This window comes from Ornithodoros turicata, chromosome 1 (genome assembly GCF_037126465.1).
Source record: "Ornithodoros turicata isolate Travis chromosome 1, ASM3712646v1, whole genome shotgun sequence".
Taxonomy (NCBI): Eukaryota; Metazoa; Arthropoda; class Arachnida; order Ixodida; family Argasidae; genus Ornithodoros; species Ornithodoros turicata.
The window spans coordinates 199851262-199870760 of record NC_088201.1 but is presented as its reverse complement, the minus strand read 5'-3'; the positions used below and the strand labels follow the sequence as shown (position 1 = coordinate 199870760).

Below are 19499 nucleotides of genomic sequence, written 5' to 3'. Positions count from 1 at the left end.
CATAATTCAGCTTTGTGCACCATAACCAGGAGATACATTAAAAGGAAAACTCAGCAATCATAACACACAAGCAATAACCTGTGCGGACAAATTTGCTATCACACTGCACTTCTGTTCAGCATCAAGGCCTTCTTCACACAAAGGCATGTGATTTGAGAGCATATGGAAAAGAATGTGCTGTTTCCACAGCTACTCTGCAAACACCTTGGAAGGTCATGACAACGATCAGATGAGGGGGCGCCCACGTGGGCTTTCCCCCATCTGATCGTTTCCAAAAAGCAGTCTGACGACATGACCCCAAACACTCTCCCATGTATTCATTAATTCGTATTCGATCCGAAATAAAAAATCACTATTCCTACATGCTTAGCTATGATTGGGCGTTTGTCGAAACAGACAGACGTGCATGTAGCACCGAACTGAGTTGGCCTGTACAATCTAGAACTGCACTTGCCCCATTATCTATGGTGTCAAAAAGTGGGATTTCTTCAAAGTCATGCTCGGGTGGGAAGGCAGCATCCTGTCAAAGAAAGTATAGTTGCAAAATAATAGAAATCATGACTGCACTGGAGACATATCCTACAGATAAATTCAAATAAGAACGAAGGAAGACGAGCACAGAGTAATAACTGATGTCTATGGGGGCTAGCGGGAACGGGAATGTTGGTTGGAATTAACGAGTGGCGAATTGACAAGGTTTTACTGTATCACCTTCTTGTCCTTAAAATTGGACAATGTGGTAACTGTCGTTGCATTGCTGCTGGTAGTCACGGCGTATGTTGCAGCTGACCTGTCTCTTGCACATGAAATTGCTGGCAGGACAGACACAACACTGCTGTGAGCATGTGAAGGGAGGTTAGCATCCTGAAAAAAAAGGAATGAAGTCCATAAAAAGATCCTTAGCAGATTCAAAGTTATTTTGTGTCTAATACCCTTGGTGTCAGATGTGGTGATATATGTTGGAGTTGTAGCCCCACACGAGAAAGCCGCGTTCATGGACATTACACTTGTGCAAGCTGGCTCAGGAGGGAAGGGATGTACAGCACCCTGTAAGAAACAAAGAACAATTGCAAAAGGGAGGTTAGCATCAAAAATGGGGATTCAAGCACGAAGGCAACAAAAATGGCTTGAAGTTCACGGAACAGAATTCAATTTGATGCAAAACACAGATATGGAATGTGCATAAAGACTGGGTGATTCAAAGTGAGCCATGTTGTGCCATACATGGTGCACACACAAACGAGCTACTGACCCACCTGATTACGCTCACAGTTGAACGGTGCTGCTGCAGTTAAGGCGCTGCTGCTGGCAGACGCAGTGGCATACATCGTGTCCCGCCTTCACACAAGGTATCAGCCCTAGCAGACAGAACACTCGTGCATGCTTTTTCCGATGGGAAGACACGCAGATCATCCTGCAAGGGAAAAGTTGCAATGACTTTGCTTCAGGCATAAAAATAACAACACAAAACAACTCAAATTAATGCAAAAGCAGGCATGAACTGCATGTAAAAGTTGTGTCATTCAAGACAAGCCATGTTGCACTTTGCAGCATGCCCATAGGAGGCTGAGGAATCACCTGATTACGCTTGCTATTCAACAATGTGGCAGTGCACTTCGTGGTTGTGCTCCCACTTCCGCTTGAGATGACTGTGTCAGTGGACATAGCTTCAATGTGTGCGAACAGCACGTCTAAGGTTGAATAACACAAATATATGTGAGTGACAGATTGTGCATAATATGACACATGCAGTATTACCAATCTTTTCAAGGAGTGACTTTGTCAGTCCATGAGCAAGGTCAGCATGTTTCTTCTTTTCGCTTTCTGCTTGCAACAACTTCTCTTGGCATGGATCCCAATCAGCCTTTAGCATCTTGTTTTCGGACTCCAGGGACCTGATTTTTTCAGCCATGGAGTCAGCGCTTTCAGATTGTGATGCCTTTCTCCTCCCAAGAATACTCTTGAGCTGCATATTCTTTGCAGTCCTAGAATTTTTGTCTGTTGTCTTCCTCCTAGTACCTGCTTGCCTTTCACTGCTCTGGAATGACAGCAACCGAACAACTCATGCTCAGCCCACCAACCAATTGTAGTTTCTACATGTTGAGCAACATGTTTGGTTTATAAAATGGGTTTCTCAATTTTTCCGCATCCATATATTTTCCACATATTTCCCATCTTACTGTTAAAACTGAGCAAACTACTGGTCCCAACTGCAGTACTCCCCAGAACGCACCAGGGATAAGGGAAATGAGGACAAGCAGTGTGCAGACCACGATGTGCATATAGCCATTTTCAGTCGGAGTGAGCTCCGCAGTGCATAAAGCATCATTCAACGAGGAATCAGCAATCGATGCCGATCAACACAACCGAAAGAAAAGAATCATAACACAGACATATCTAATCTAAATCTCATCTGTTGTGGTTTAGTGTGCTGAAAATTAAAAAAAATATAATGAGAGAGAGAAATAGAAAGTCAGTAGGACGCCAACCTAGGACCTTCCATACAGAAACCAAACACGCCACCTACTGAGCCAACGGAGCACAGAAAAATGGAATGGTCGTAATGTAATAACACAGGAGCCTATTCAATATAGTTTATGAAACATCAGATGCAAACACTAACACGGGACTTACTGTAACCTGCCGCATATTAACGTCTGCCTCTTCAAATATAAAGTCGTTACTGGGAACCTGAAGCCTCTGCTTGTTGAGATCCAGCAACAAAGATCCCATATTTTCTGCAAAATAATTGTTCGATGCAAACACTACTCTTGCTTGACAGCTTTGCACGTACACCTCATTGAATGCTATGAATGAAAGGCGTCAGTAGTAAAAAGGCGGTCAGAAACTACAGGGGGTCCAAACTACGGCACCCCTGCCCCTGAGCCCTGAGCGTATTTTCCCCCGCGCGCTTCTCTCCACACTGAGTCACAACATAATTCCCTGCACTATTGAATTTAATACATATATTTTCAGTTGTACTTTTGTGTATGGCTATCCTTTGCATGTAAACAGCCTACTGCACACCTCTTGTATCGAAAAAAATATGTGAAGTCGGCCCACGTATGACGAAAGAAGTCGACCTAGGCTGAAAATGAGAGGGTAAGTGCGCACGCAGCCCTCCAGCCACGTGCCACCCACCCTTAAGCGCCTCCACCCGAGCGCCGCCCACCGGGTGCGTAAAAAAATGCGCGAACCAAGTCGGCCAAGGCTCAAAAATATCGAAAGAAGCCGGCCCAGGGTGAAAAATGTGAGGGTAAGCGCGCACGCAGCCCTCCCCCGCCGATAAGCACGTGGACAACCCTCCGCACACGCGCAGCGCAGGGGAAAATACGCGCAGGGCTCAGGGGCAGGGGTGCTGCAGTTTGGACCCCCTGTAGTTTCTGACTTTTGTTCATTGTCTTCATTGATGAATCCCGAAGGCATTAAATAGTTTATTCTGATTATTGGGCGCTTGAATCCAGCGTTGATTAACGCAGGCGCTATGTTGTCGCCGTGTTTGTATTGCTTCAATAACTTGCACTTTGTCGCGATAAACTTGCACAATCTCTTATTGATGTTTCCTTTCTTTGTATGAAGACTCTTGAATGGCGTACAAGAGAGTATTAGATGAAAATCGTCCGGTGGTCCACCACAATTGATATGTTTGTTTAGTTTCAACAGGTGATAATACATCACACCTTGCACGACAATAATGAACTTCTGCTCATTCGACATCTTTGCAGAGACTAGTAGAATAAAATAATTGCGTTGCCGTGGCAGTGGAACATATCACGTGATAAGATTTTATGTACTTTCCATCTCAGATATGTATAATTTCAACAAATCTGTAATGAATCGTGCGATATAGACCGCTTGTGTATGATAATTTAATCCGACTGCTTTCTTGATGAACGCAATGCCCATTGCAATGATTACAATTACATCTGGTCTAGTGTATTTCAATTCTTCGTTGGCAAACCTCAAAAACTCCGCCATCAATCCCAGTGGCCCTTCCGACGATGATGATGTGCAGATATCTTTGTAAGTATTGTAGATCTGGTATATAAATTCTTGCACCTTCAGTTCTGTAGTTTGTACAATATATCCGAATACGACCATGTCTAGGACGTATTGAAATGCAGCGATAATGGAATCGTTTCGCAGCTCCTCCTTTTCGAGTACCAGGCAGTCGACGCACCTGGAAGCGGCATCGGGCCCAAAATATTTTTCATTTGCGAGTATTTTCGAATCATAGGTTCTGATTAGAATGCAGCAGAAGGAACTCATAACATACTTCTGCACGGCACTTTTCACATTCGTATTAGGGTAGAGGACAGGCTCTGTATCGAGTCCGGTAATATATGAAAATGCAAACATGTGGCCAAACTTGTGAAATTTTAGAACATTCTTACCTGGCTCAGGGAACTCCAACAAAAGCTCCTCAAAATTCCTGCACACTCTCCTATGTGACACGATATTTTCCTGTGTTCTAAATCCCCTCGTACACTTTTCACAAAAAAATCTACTTTTCTTACCATTCAATGTATTAAAATTCCTTATCCAAAAAAAAGTGATTATCAATTTCCAATAACTGCACTTTATCGTTAAATGCGAGACGCGGAACACGACCAGTGTGGATACTCCCATCCTGATATGAGTATACATACACTTCAATTTGATTTCGTTCTTCAATTTCTGCAATCTCCGAATACGATACCGGACTGTTAGGCCACCATTTGACTCTAGCCGCTGGATTCGATTCGAGATCAACCAGATACTTGCGATATCGTTTACAATCATTTCCATGTGTTTTTTGAGGATCCAACAATGCTAAAGTATTGTATTTGAAACACTCGTTGCCGGGGCATTTTACATTTGTGAGTGTTTTCTTTCTTTTTCTTTCAATTCAGCAGGAATTACAGTGTCACATCCAATCCTCCTTTTTCAATCGCGCTTACATTCAATTCGATTTCGGATACGTCCCGGGAGACGTAACCGCTACCTTCACCCTGATAATTTTCAAGGTTGCGCGCTAACTCGCTAATGATTTCATTTAGCACAACCATTATATCCGCGAGACTATGAATTTCTCGCGACACGGCACTTAGAAGAGCAAAATGGCTGCTCTTCGAATCGCTAACTTGCGCTCACCATCAATACTTTCACGCGCATATAAAATTTAAATGGTATGGGGTGTTGTTGTTATATGGAAACTATATCGTGCTGGTAATGTTCCAGGTATTCGAACGGATCCTCGACAAAGTCGTCATACGGCGACGCCAACAGGACGTAACGTCCAAGGTACCCTTCAAAGGCCGCAGCGGATTCAAAGAATGGTAAGTATGGTACGCTAACACCAGGATGAGCCGCCGAAACGTGTTCCGCGATATCGTTCACAACAGGCTCTGGATTTTGCACGGCATCTGCCGGCGTATTATCATCAAAAACTCCATCCATCAAAGCTCGATCAAATTCTAAACCCCACTCTTCGTCAAACAAAGCAGGATCTAAATTTGGAACGTTGCCTTCCTCCTCCTCCATACGACGAATTACCTCCTCAACGCAATCGTAACCACAGATTCCACAGCGAGGCACTAGAACAGATATTCCATAAATTAAAACAGGAATAATACGCAAGAAGCAGACTTACTAATCAAAGATTTCGACAGCAGCACAAATGAACCAAGCACCCAGGGCAGTAGAACTTGGTAGAAAAAACAAGCCATTGACCAGCATTTTATAGTAAATGTGGGCGGACCCTAAAATTGTGTAGAGAAAATCAATAGCCAATGGCATACCACAGATAACCAATAGGCATCCTTTCCATCGCATTCTCTTTATTGTCAACAATGGAAACAGATGTGTGCTATTCACTCTCCCTGGAGGACTGTGAGTTTACGGCTTTCTTATCTTATTCCATTTACTCTAAGGAGATTTTTTGCTTTAGATTGAAGACACCACCCAGATGCTTCTTTATACAAAATGATGACCATCTGAGAAGATGTCGCTACGGTGGATTGATTTCAACAAAATCATCAGACTGGCTAGATCGTAATATCAGGCCATATCTTGGATGCCACCCCAGCTCGGAATCAGCATGAACTCGGCTGAGAGATTTCACTTGACTATACAGTGGATGATGTACAAACAACTGTTGAAGTTAAACTCGTACATGAACTGCAACGGACCTGAGAGTGACTTCAAACTCATCTTGCGAAGTTTACCGTATCAACTCAGAACAAGATGTGGACAACTAAGGAAGAGACTGCAAAAGTTTGTCGCTGTGAAATGTGACTTGTTAAGACGCTATCGCGATCGTGAACAGATTTCACCGGCCCTTATAAATGCCGGTTTGAGAAGACCAATCCTTTGGAATTATTACATTCAACATTCGCACTACATCGTCCAGCGAAAGGAAGGCGGCTCTCGCAAGATAGTGAGTCTGGAGGATTATCTTCAAAGAGCTTGTACATTGAACAAATAAAAAAAAAAAAAATTAAACGAGGTATTCCTCTTCAGTCATTTTTATTACCTTGAGATCGTTATGTACAAGGTTATTGTCAAATAATGACATAATGCTTTTCAGTAAATAATTCTTGCAAAGACGGGAAGCAAATATGGAAACAAAGAGACCGCAGTGGGAGCTGTAGAGACTCTGTATACACTTGTCACAATATTCGTCAGCAGGTAGATCTAGCAGTTCTTCTTCAATTGGTGGTAGACCAAAGCTGTCCACATAGATGAATCTATCATTGCCATCCATCATGTACAACGACCAATGCTCTCCCGGGCCGTCGTGTGGATGCGTATTAATGACAATGAAACCTTCTTCTTGAAGTGGCGAAACTCTGTCGACAGCGTAGGTTCCTCGATACATTCTCACAGTTTGAGGATTCATTGAAAACAATAATTCAAGTTCTAGAACGTCCATGATTTAATCCAAGTGAACTGCAAGGTCGGCATTGACGGTCAATATCTTGGGGCTCTCACTTATAAGTATAATCGACACCGCGTGAGGCAATGGTTTTGCAAATTTAAGTTCAATTCTACAATTTCCCTTACGTATGGGATTAAAATAACCACCCACAGACTCGTCTGCACTGAGATTCCAATGCAATATGAATGAATTAGTTTTATAATTCTGATAACGTAGCTCGACGCTTCTATCATTCAGTTGAGATAGGAATTCATAATAGCTCCCTCTGCATAGATCATTGTCCCAATCGTATGAGAGTTGTTTTCTATGTCCGTCAGTCGTTAGCGTTACTGAACTCACATTGAAATGTTCAAAATTGAACGGACTCAACTTGAAGTCACCCTGATAGGCTTCGGTTCGTGTCATAACCATTGAGATTCGATCTGGAATGCGGTCAGTGTATAGATTATCAAAAACTCCATCCACCGTGCCGGCAGTTAATGTCTTAATTTTGCTCTCTAAACCTCGCAGAGTATAGCATGCTGGATGTTTCTTTAATATAGACTGGTGAGAGAGGAAAGTTGAGTTAGTGACTTTGACTTTACGTAATGACAATAATGCATTGCGTATCTTGATTTGATGTTGGTGTGTTTCTCCTGGACCAGTCAATAAGCGATGCGTATCGCTAGCGTGCACGGCGGATACCCTGACATCCAATCCCGGAATAATAGCTTAATTTGATCTGTAAAATCTGTATTAACACGCATGACCACTTCGAATAGTTTACCACCACTTGTTCTAGAAATGAGTGCTTTAGCAACTTTGGAATTTGGATCATTTGCAGCATATTCACTTGAATTATAAATATACAAACCACAATAATCTGCTGTTTTCTGAAGATGAGTATTCGTGTGCAGCAAAGTGTAAAGCATACATCGATAGGAATTCAGACAATTTGATGATACTAATCGCTGATTGATATGTACGTTAATATACTTAAACATTGCAGCTCCCAAGTTATTCACAGGGAATACAACATCATTGACTACGCCATCCGCAGTTCTTGTATATGGATCACTTCCATCACTTCTCAATATTTGCATAGTTAGTTTAATGTAAATGCTAGAAACATCAAGTAGGAGATCAGAAAGGTTGCTTATATTCCATTCAATTGTAGATCCGCCACCGGTAATTGTCGATATAAGGTAGAACAACTGATTCTCACATGATTCTATAGAGATTTGAGTTGGCGGGATTTGAAATAGCTCACACTCTCCCTTCAAAACCAGGCGTGGACTACATTGACCAGTGACATGTTCGCGACTGAATACAAGTATCACCCTCTCCTTTGTTTTTTTTTTTTTCGGGGTTTGCCAGACCACTTATATGACTCTTATTTCCGCTTTTCGCGCAGGCTTTGTATTATCTCTCAGGCACTGAACCCGAATGCAGTTGTAAAAGTTGTCGCGAACCACCCGCCGCAATCAGTTATCTTGTCTTATTTCCGGTTTTGCCATATCTTGGCCCCCACTGCAAGCCTTGGACGGCTCCTTTTTCCTAGTCAAACAACGGACAACTGCATTGACGAAAATATTTATTTCGCACTAGAATCGGGTTGCTTGTCAAAGACATCTTTTCCTCTTCTTTTTCTCCCTCTGCCGCCTCCGGCGAAACCTTTTAAGGCTTGTGCTTTAAGCTCAGATGCACTGTTTCTAATAGCTTCTTTCAAATGTTGTCTATCTGATAGTTTCCGTGCGAGATTTTTTGCAGCATTCATTGCGGTCTTAGTAACATGTGGTTGTGCTCGGTGCAGGAGTGGTAATGCAAACTTGTGCAATGATTTAAAGAATCCACTACCCCTTTGGAACATTGGTCCTGAGTATGGCGTAAGGCCACCAAATTCATTCCCATAGTGGATTTCTGGGATTTCTTTAAGAAACATGTCTAAAGTGTAGAGCTAAAGCTGTTTTGCCTGGACCTTTGACGTGGAGAGGTCGACCAGAGTCGTGACACAACTTCATTGAAATGAAATTTATTCCATTATGCAATAGCTTAAAATATTGTATGTTTTGGAATGCATAATGAATGATATTGTCTTCGTTTGCAGAGTATGGGACTAATTTTAATATGGGAAACTTCTTGGCACCTAAATGCGATGATTCGATAATGTCACAATAAACTATAAAATGATGGAATAAGGGTGTAAGCCTGAGGTGCGTGTTTCCACTCGCAATACTTGCAAAAAGTCCTAAGTGGTGCAAAACCCAACATATTTGAGAGGTATTCTGATAGATGAATGGTAACACCATCAATTGGATTGATAGTGCAGAGCTTTGTGTCATTGCTATATATGAGTAGCGCTTTGCCCTCTAACTGATTGTTGATTGTATGAAGCAGTAATTCTGGAGTTTCGTAGCAATTTGGTGGGATAGTTATTCTTTTTGTAACATGTACTTCTTTCTCTATAATCAAATCATAAGTGCGTTCAAATGGGTCTCCATGGTAGTGGGCTGTATACCCTTCTAATATAAAATTATTTAATCTGAGGAGATTCTTGAGCTGTTCTGGAATAGTAAAGAGACTGTGTAATGACTGTCACAATCTATAACTATTCTCTCGGAATATTACACTTGCTTCAATTCTGTACGTTCTAAAAAAACGATTTAATGTGGTCTTGACAGAACAACCTGGAATGAATGGAATCAAGCCAAATGGAGTAAGAATAGAAATTTCTTCTAGTATGCATAGCTGCAAAGCGAATTCCTCTTGAAGGAATGTATCCTGGCGCGGTACCTTAGAGCCTATTATAGTAGTGCCTTGAATGAATGGCAGTCCAATAGCATCTTGTAGGTTTTCATCTATAAATTTAATTGAACGAATAGAATGCGGCAAATGTAATACGTATCTCCGATCACTATAATTGAAAGAAATGTTCAAGTCTTCAAAAAGCTCTAGAAGGGCCATTTCCAATGTTCTTTTAACGATGATAGTCTTGCGAACCTCTGCAAAGTCTTTGTAATCAATCTGCATGACACTGTCATCACTCCGTGGTATATTATATGATGATGATGATGATTAAGGTTTTTTTGGCGCATTAGCAACAAAGGCCATAGTGCGCCAAGACAATGGTATGGATGGTTAGTAGTTTAAAAGGATTATTTCAATTAAAAAATAATAATAAAATAAAATAAAACAATATATATGAGCCTAGATGTGCTTTAAATACCCAGTGTCTCTTAAAAACTTGTATATATGGCTAAAATCGACTAGAGGTTCATCACCGAGTAGAAGAGCAGGGTGAAGAGGGACCTTGTATTTGTAAAAGAATGGAAAGTGTAGGTGGCGATGATGTTCTAAAAGTGGGCATGTTATGAGTAGATGTATGATAGATAGGTCTGTTCCACAGTGAGGGCACTGAGGCGTGTCGTCCCTTCGTAGCAAATGCCCATGAGTTAAAAAACTGTACCCAATCCTCAAACGGCTCGATAAAACTTCATGGTGGCGGTTTTCAAAATCTTGTGTAGGTTTGCATAGGCGAGGTTTTACTGTGTGCAGTTTGTTTGTTATCTGCTTATCCCAAAAAGCTTGCCAATCCGTGTGGATGGCTTTCTTCAGTTGCTGCAGCAAGTCATTAAGTGGAATCTCAAAAGGAGTTATATCGTTGCCTAAAGCAGCAGATGCTGCGCGGTCTACTTTCTCATTGCCGGAAATTCCGACATGGCTGGGTACCCAGCACAGTCTCAGCTGGAACCCTTTTGCTTGTATAATGCTGGCCAGGAATTGTGCGCGTCTTGCCAGGAGGTTTTTATGTGATTGAATACCGCAGATGGCACGTAACGAACTCAAAGAGTCTGTGTAGATTACTGTGTGTGTCATGTGTGTTTGTAAAACATGGTTCAGTGCTATGATAATACCATAGAGTTCTGCAGTAAAAATTGAAAAGACATTGTTTAGGCAATGTGCCTTTGTGCACGAGCCACATACCATAGCACATGACACTCCTGTGGAAGACTTTGAAGCGTCAGTATATATCTCGGTGTGGTCTCCAAAGCTCTCCTTGAGAATCAGAAATTTCTGCTGGATTTCTGTGGTGGGTGTTTCCCTTTTATTAAACTTTGCAAGTGAAACGTCATATGCAACTGGTGGTTGCCAGGGAGGAGTCAACTTACTGGCAACCAAGGAAGGTGAGTTGTAACTGAAAAAGCCATAACATTCGACGTCTCGTTGTACACGAATGCTGAAAGGTGGCACAGCTCTGGGTTTATTAAGAAACGGCTGTTTGAAGTTGCTCTGTGTCACTGAAGGAAACGAAGGATGCTGAGGGTGGCTTCTTATTCTCAAACCATAGGACAAGGTAATATAAGACCTTCGCCTCCCTAACGACCACTCATTTGCCTCTGCGTACAGACTATAAACAGGGGTGGTTCGGAAAGCCCCCAGCGCCAGTCGCAAACCAAGGTGGTGTACTGTGTCGAGGGCCTTTAGCGTGGACGGTCGTGCTGACCCATAAGCAGGGCATCCGTAATCCATTTTAGAGCGGACTACAGATCGGTAAATGCGAAGGAGTGTTTCCCGATCAGCACCCCACGACCTGTGGGATATTACCTTGAGTATATTTGTGGACTTTAAGCATTTGTTTTTCAAGTTCCTGATGTGTGCCCCAAAAGTAAGCTTTCTGTCAAACACAACACCGAGGAACTTCTGTTCAGTGCGTACGGGCAGGTTTTGACCATTGATGGATAGTATCGGGTCTGGGTACAGACCCCTTCTCCTTGAAAATAGAACACAAACAGTTTTCTCGGGTGAGAAACTAAATCCGTTTTGACTTGCCCATTTAACCAATTTGTTAATTGTAAGTTGGAGCTGCCTTTCGCATGTACTCAGGTTTGTTGACGAATAAGAAATCTGGACGTCATCAACATATAAGCAATAGGAAATGGATGGGGGAATTGCAGCAGCTATTGAATTCATTTTTATAATAAAGAGAGTAACACTAAGCACACAGCCTTGGGGAACTCCATTTTCCTGGACGAAAAGACGTGAAAGAGTTGTCCCCAGTCGGACCCTAAACGTCCTTCCCTGGAGGAAATTCATCAGGCAACGTAGGAGTCGCCCTCGAATGCCAAGCGCATAGAGATCCCTGATAATACCGTAGCGCCAGGTGGTATCATACGCTTTTTGGAGGTCAAAAAACACTGACACACAGTGATGCCGTCTCACAAACGCCTCACGAATTGTGGATTCTAGTCTAACTAGATGGTCCAACGTTGAACGTGCAGGTCTAAAACCACACTGGTAGTTATTGAAGTAGTTATTGTCCTCTAGATAGTACGTCAGCCGGTTATTGACCATTCTTTCGAATGTCTTACCGAGGCAGCTAGTTAATGCAACAGGTCGGTAACTTGTTGGACTGGACGCATCTTTCCCGGGCTTTAAAAAAGGAATGACTGTGGCTACTTTCCATGCTGATGGCATCTGTCCCTTGTCCCAGACCGTGTTGAAGAACTTCAATAGATACTCTTTGGAATCATCGGACAAATGACTAAGCATTGGATATGCAATGCGGTCTGGTCCAGGAGCGCTGACTTTTACCGAAGCCAGCACTCGTTGGAGTTCTACCATGGTAAAAGGCTGGTTGTACTTGTAGTTGTCACCACCCGTAATTGGAATTGTTTGCCTTTCGGCTTGCTCCTTAATACGCAGGAAGTTTCTATCATAATGTGAGGAGCTCGATACGTCAGAGAAATGTTGACCAAGGACGTTAGCCTGCTCTTCTAGGCTCTGACATGGTATGCCATTAACCTGAAGCAGGGGAATGGAAAAACTAGTGTAATCACCCTTAATTTTTCGAAGTCTATCCCACACAACCTTTGACGGTGTTGTGCGCGTTAACGAAGAGACAAAGTTACGCCACGACGTCCGTTTTGCTTGTTTTCTGGTCCATTTTGCCCTGGCTCGTGCCCTCTTGAGTGTCAGGAGGTTTTCAGGAGTGGGGTATCTGCGGAAGATACCCCATGCTCTGTTTTGTTGCTTTCGTGTCTGTGTGCATTCATCCGTCCACCAAGGTTTGGGACGCTTGGGGAGCCGGCCAGATGTCTGCGGGACAGACTGTTCAGCGGCATTTATGATGGCCGTTGTGACAAACTCGTTTGCCTCTTCAATAGACATGTGTTCAAAATATGAAGAAACAAGCTTTGCCTCGTTCTGGAAAAAGCTCCAGTCAGCCTCTTGAAGTTTCCACCTTCGCGGTCGCGTCGAGATGGAATTTGTAGGACCACGAAATTTCAAGACTGGTATATTATAGAATAGATTGCAAATGGATAGTTCTTGTAATCCAACTTCATACTGTCCACTTAGTTGTAGGGGTGCATTCAAAGCAACTGTAAAATTGTCCAGTGTATTTGTTGGATAAAATTCAGTACAGTCATTGGATAGGAGGTACATATAAAACTCAGAGCCTGGCAACATCTTGCACTGGAACCCACGAATCGTTATAACCAGCCCACTTCACTTTATAATGAGTGACTCCATCAATTTTCTTACTGGATATAATTTTTTAAATTGGATATGGGTCATCAGCCTCTTTGATAATGTGCTGCAATTCGTTTGCATAATATGTTCCCCTCTTCTTCTACACCATCTGGGCCTGCAATGTAAAAGACAGGGGATCTGTTTTCTTATACCTCGAAATTGTATAGATAATGTGAGACCAGTGTCCCGTGTACCCCTTGTCAAAGATTGATCGATTTAATAGAACACGCACTTGCTGGCCAATTTCGAATGGTATTGTGATGTCTTCATCTTTTTTACTGTTTAGTCTATTGAAGAGTTCAACTTCGTTGCTTTCGTTCACTTCATTCGGTGCCATTTTAATAGTTCTATGGTAAGAATTGTTATAACCTTCTATAATCTTTGGAAGAATTTTAAGGTATTTGTGATGTCCTTTACTTCAGAAATATCGGAACAGGCGACCTTTAATTGTTCTAATCGCGCGTTCGGCCAAAAATGCTTTTTGATTAGTCCTAGTCGCGTACATATGGATGCCATGACGCTTACACCAAGCCTGCACAACTTTGTTGAAGAACTCACGCCCCTGATCTACATGGATTAGTCGTGTTTTTTTTCCCCTATTTCGATATAGCTTCATAAATCCTTTCTTCACGTCTTCACCTCGCTTGGTCTTGAGAGGTGTGGCCATGATTTGCCTCGACAAACAGTCTATCACCAGCAGTATGTAGGAGAAGCCTTTATTGTATTTCTTGTATGAATGAAATGAGGTCTGCTTGGTGGAGATCGTTCAGGTGAAGTGAGATGACTTTCCTTCTCTTAAATCTGCGTCTTGCATCTTTGTGGAGAGTATAGACATAACCGCGTTGTAATTCTTGTAGTGCTTCTTTCCTTGTGATTTTCCGTGCCTGTTGATAGCGTTTGACCCCTCCGACCCCACCAACAGGTGACCTGTAGCTCATTCTTCTTCGTCTGAGAAATATTCTTCGTCCGAAGATGAAAGCAACTTTGTTCTTTGCGGCGACTTGTAGGTCTCCCACAATATTTTCTTCTTTGATTTTCTTTTCTGTCTGATTTTATGCGATGGTAGAAGTTGTGACACCTTTAGAAACCAAGCGGGCCTCACTCGATTATGACCGGAGAGGTACAAGGCCAATTCCATTATACTGGAGCCTTGAATGGCTTTGTGGTTATGAATGATTTCTCCTTTTTCATTCCATGACAAACTCCTTGGTAGCGTTGACAGTCTTCGTCTTCCTTTTTTAATGTTTATTTCATCTGGTAGAGAATGATAATCGAATTTTCTACTAATGCTTTCCATCATTTGTAGTGGTTTTATTATCGGCGGATCTGATTCTATTATTGGTTTCAATTGATTTTTATGGTGTAGTACATAGCTGTTAGCATACGTTTTACCTTTACGTATTCACTTTCATTAGATTCCAAAATAGTGTCCACTGGGTTTAATACCTCGATTTTTGTTGCCTTTTCAAACACCAGCTACTTTAGCTATAGCCCGCCCTGCTACACCGCCTAATATACTGGTCAAACCTGTTAGTAACAGTGGGAGTAAGGAAGCCAAACCTCCTCGTTGGCGATATAGAAACTTTTGTAGCTTTTTTGGCGATTTGTGCAGTGTTTTATATGCGATGTAGCGAATGGTGCCTTTATATTTCTTTAAATCTTTGTATAGTTTCGGTGAAAGTGTAACATTACCATTCAATATATTCTTGCAAACTTCGGAAAGAGCTTCTCTGCTGTGTGGAGGAGCCCCCCTCAAAATGTTTTCCTGTTCTTTTGAAGTACAAGTTGCAAGCACTTTAAGGAAAGTTAAATGATGATGTAGACTTTTCATTTTGGTATGAAAACGAATTGTGACTCGAGCTTGGTTATACCTGTTCGCAATCTTTTATCAGACTGTGTAAGTGGATGTAGGTCAATCACTAGATAACCAAACGGTTTCTCTGTTGCCTGTTCGAATGCGTTCATGAAGTAATGGTAACTGCAATTTCCCATAGATTTGCCGTCCTAGAAGTTCGAGTTGCGCACGAGACCTTAAATTATTGAATAATATTATATATGTACTGTTGTGGGATTGGGTGCGGTAGTTTACATCGTTATGGAATAAGTACTGACAGAGAAAAATAATTGACGCATTCTTGTGATGTGATGCTCGCGTATAGAGATGAACCATATCCTGCATAACATTCCTTTCAGTCATGAGATCGTCAACTATAATCAGTGTTGGTATGTTCTCATCCCATGTCTTTGGCAAATCTTTACTAAATGTAATTTTAGAGAATTCATTCTGCCAGCTAGCATGATATTTACTGACATAAAATATTTGTTCGGGGACTACAGTGAATACTGATAAGTTTCTCAGGATGCTACGAACTAGGTAAGTTTTTGCTGACATGGAAGGTCCACATATAATAATTCGCTCTGGGTGGATGAAAGAAAACGGTCTTATGTCGGACATTGTGTCGAACTGAAAACAAGATGAGTTGAAAACTAGATTTATTACCATCCAGTGCTCTGTCGTTTGAGTGCAAGGAGACGTTCGTGTGACAAAACATGCCTGATAGTATCAGCTTTCGCTTCATAATTTTTTTGTTTCAGACGCCATTTCTTCTCTTCGGTTGATTCAACCTCCTCCTCCTCGTGTTCGTTTCCAATACATTGGCGAAAGAGCTTCCACATAATTATTTTTGGGAGTGAGAAAGTTGATAGTTTGGGGAACGAATAGGAAAATGAGGAGCTGACCTTGTTCCACATGTAATAAATAGAAACGAGTGGAGAGGAGGTTGTATGATAATGAGGGCTGAGCACATTTAAAGTGAAAGTTCCTTTCTGTCATCACTTCAAAGATGACGGACGAGTGTGGTAAGTTTTTGCTTTGCGGTGTCGTCGTTGTTTTTGCTCATGAATATTGTCTTTTCTCAGTATTCCGCACAAGCTCTTTGTTTTTCTTTGACAACGATAAGGAATTATAATGAATATGAAAAAGTATTCAAATTTTATTTCTTGTTGCAGATCATGAATCACCACCGCCAAGATGTATGTAATAAATTTAATTTTGACTTTAATATATGACTTCCATTTCATATGATTTTGCTAGAGCTACCGATTGGTCTTGTATGTACTAACATATGACTAAGTTTAGTTATTACTAATTGTATGTATATTTTTAGACACTAGAGAAGAACGACCACATCACCAGGAATGTGAGTAAAAGTTACAGTGTACGATTATGATAATAAATTAGATTCTCTTTCAGACGGTTGGGGTCTACCACCTCAGTGTATGTATTATTGAAAGTAGAATATTATTGTTGCTATAATGGCAGTGTGATGATATTGAATTGTATCTTTTCCAGATTATCCCGTGTGGCCGCAATATTGTATGTATTATTGAATGCGAATATAGTGTCATATAAAGTTAAGTCGTCTTTCAGGTCGCTGGAGTGGGGGTCTGTAAGTGAATAATTGGTAAGCAGTTTGACGAATGTTGATTTTATGTTTTCTTTCAGAATCTAAGGACTGGATATAATAAATTTGTGTATTTTTCACATGTACTGTCTTGTGATTTTGTTTCTTCTATTACGGGTGGTGAAGGTTTTGGCTGGTTTTTCTTCTTCACCTGATTGGCATCACAATTGGCACAATTCCCAGCACTATTGGCTTTACAATTGGCAACTTGATTGGCATTAATAAATATATTTTCACTTGTACTTTTTGTGTATGACCCTTCTTTTGCATGTCTCTGCATGTTATAATCGCGCGGACAACCTTCCGCACACGCGCCGCGCGGGGAAAAATACGCGGGCTCAAGGGCAGGGGTGCCGTAGTTTGGACCCGTGTAGTTTCTGATCGCCCCTTTGCTACTGGCGTCAATAGTTAGCACAAGCCGATTCAATGCCCGAAAAAGTTAAATTGAAAACCCGCTGCCGTAATACACCATGATATGAAACATTACCAGCTACCAGTATCAATCACTTGTAATTTTCCACTGTGCTATGACACAGACCGAAGATGTCCGCTTCCCTGCTCAGAAATTAAAGAATTGTTCCACAAATCTGAAAACTACGCCGAGTCAACAGTTGACACAATGAATGCTGCGTTTTCTGTGGCAACAAGTTAATGGACGGTACGGAGTGCAACAGTAACAAGTACAGCACTTTACCTGATAGGGCTTTCACCTGTGCATCGTAGAAACTTTGTATTTTGTTGTCACACTTGCGGAACCAGGCCTTCCTCAGCTCGCCCTTCCGAAAATCTTTAGTATGTGCCGGGTCGAAATCCTTAATTAGTGAGCAAGCCATAATACCGACTGCTCCGTCTGAGTATTTTAGGTAGGCTAACATGACGTACTCAAGAATGATGACTTATGTGCAAGTTGGTGCAGGCTAACACACGTATTTGCACAAAGGGACAGTGATTACACGCACACCCACGTTGACCGGCGACACCAACATAAGATGGCGAAGCTAAGGACAACGGTACGGCCGTACGGCTGCCGGCTCGTCTTGAGTTGGCTTTCAGCCAAGCCGAAGTCAAAACACGCAAAACGTCTCGGACAGCAGAGCATCTGAAGATCACGGGACAGATGTAGAAAAAGTTACGCAAAAAGTTTTAACAAAAGAACAGGTTACAACGTAGCCCATACAGCTTATTACGCCACATTATCATCATAATCATTATTGGAACATTGTTTCCACCGGTTTCCACTCTACGCGCCCTTTTGAAATTCCAAGACGTCCTCTTCGCTTTCCGTTTCTTCATAATTTTTGCCGTAAGGTGAAGCCATCAATACACGTAGCAAGAAACGCCGAAAGGAATATCTCGGGGAGTCAGCCTTTCGAAGTTCCTCCGTCCACAAGACTGTAGCGACAAAAATGTGAGGAGCGACGCGACACTACGCCTTGGCAGAGCCAGCCAGCTCATACGCCTGACGGGAGAGATTGTGATAATGAACCTGCTGAACATGTAAGCTTCGAACCTGATATTGTGGGAAGGCAACAAATGCTTTCTGAAGACATGGGTTACTCAGGCGAACAAGAAGACGTTGACGATAATAATGATCCTTTTGATGCTCCCCACGAGTCAAGTGAAGAAAGCGACGACGATTTTATGATAGAAGAAGACGAAGAAGAAGATCAGAGTGAAGACGATGGTCTTGAAGACGACAATCGGCTTGCTTGAGGAAGAAGCGGATCACAGCCATCTCCCTGGGGGGGGGGGGGGAGAAGAAGGCGGTTCCTCTTTTTTTTGACCCCACTGAAGCTGCTTCCGATTTTTTCAGTGAGTTTGGGAGCGAATCATTGCCAAACTCTACAACCCTAAAGAGTGCGGCCGTTGTGATGCTCATGTCGTTCATTGTCAGGCGCAACCTTTCATGGACGGCAACGGATGACCTACTTAAATTAATCGATGCTCTGTTTGGCTTCACTGATGCCATTCCAAAGACTAAGTACCTTTTGCGGAAACTTTGGTCAACAAAAGCGAAATCTCTTGGCAAACAGTTCAGCTACTGTCGTACTTGTGCTGCGTTACTGGACCTGCACTCAGGTAGCACCGTTGTACATTGTGCAGTGTGTGGTAAGAGAACCTCTCGTGCACAACTTCAGAAGGATGGTTCCTTCTTCTACATTCTTGACATTCATAAACAAATCAAGACTCTACTTCTGAAGAATGCGGACAGGGTGTACAATGGAATGAAACAACAAAATGGAGATCATGGTGACAATGCAGTAGCAGACATAAAAGATGGATGGCTCCGTGAGGAGTTGTGAGAGAAACATGTCCTCGCAGCTACTGACCTCACATTAACAATAAATACTGATGGTAGCCCCATCTTCAAAAGCTCTAAGACATCGGTATGGCCGATACAGTTTATTGTGAACGAGCTGGCTCCGAAGGACCGCTTCCGAAATGTCATGTTGGGTGGCCTGTGGTTTGGGAGGACCCACCCAAACATGCCATTGTTCCTCGACAAATTTGTAACAGAGGTTTCAAATTCAAGCACCGTCTCATGGACATTCAATGGTGAAAGGATCAAGTCCAAGCTTCTGGCTCTTTGCTCCGCTGTGGATGCC

The 19499-nt window shown here is 42.2% G+C and overlaps 1 protein-coding gene across 1 annotated transcript; it reads right to left on the bottom strand.

Annotated features, from left to right (window-relative positions):
- Positions 1 to 621: 621 nt before the first annotated feature.
- On the bottom strand, positions 622 to 18462 carry LOC135375253 (uncharacterized). The gene is made up of 6 exons (XM_064607990.1): positions 18404 to 18462; positions 1759 to 2038; positions 1579 to 1691; positions 1257 to 1414; positions 933 to 1047; positions 622 to 864 (listed from the first exon to the last, which is right to left on the bottom strand). Exons 2-4 carry the CDS (start codon positions 1970 to 1972, stop codon positions 1292 to 1294), a joined length of 450 nt encoding a protein of 149 aa, XP_064464060.1. The 5' UTR covers positions 1973 to 2038; positions 18404 to 18462; the 3' UTR covers positions 622 to 864; positions 933 to 1047; positions 1257 to 1291.
- Positions 18463 to 19499: the final 1037 nt, after the last annotated feature.

What these genes read in the sequence shown, in the direction of transcription:
- LOC135375253 (XM_064607990.1), bottom strand. Translation starts at nt 1,972, where the DNA reads ATGCAGCTCAAGAGTATTCTTGGGAGGAGAAAGGCATCACAATCTGAA. An exon ending in GTCACTCCTTGAAAAGATTG is followed by an intron (nt 1,692 to 1,758) that starts GTAATACTGCAT and finishes ATTCAACCTTAG; the next exon opens with ACGTGCTGTTCGCACACATT. An exon ending in TGAATAGCAAGCGTAATCAG is followed by an intron (nt 1,415 to 1,578) that starts GTGATTCCTCAG and finishes TTTCCCTTGCAG; the next exon opens with GATGATCTGCGTGTCTTCCC.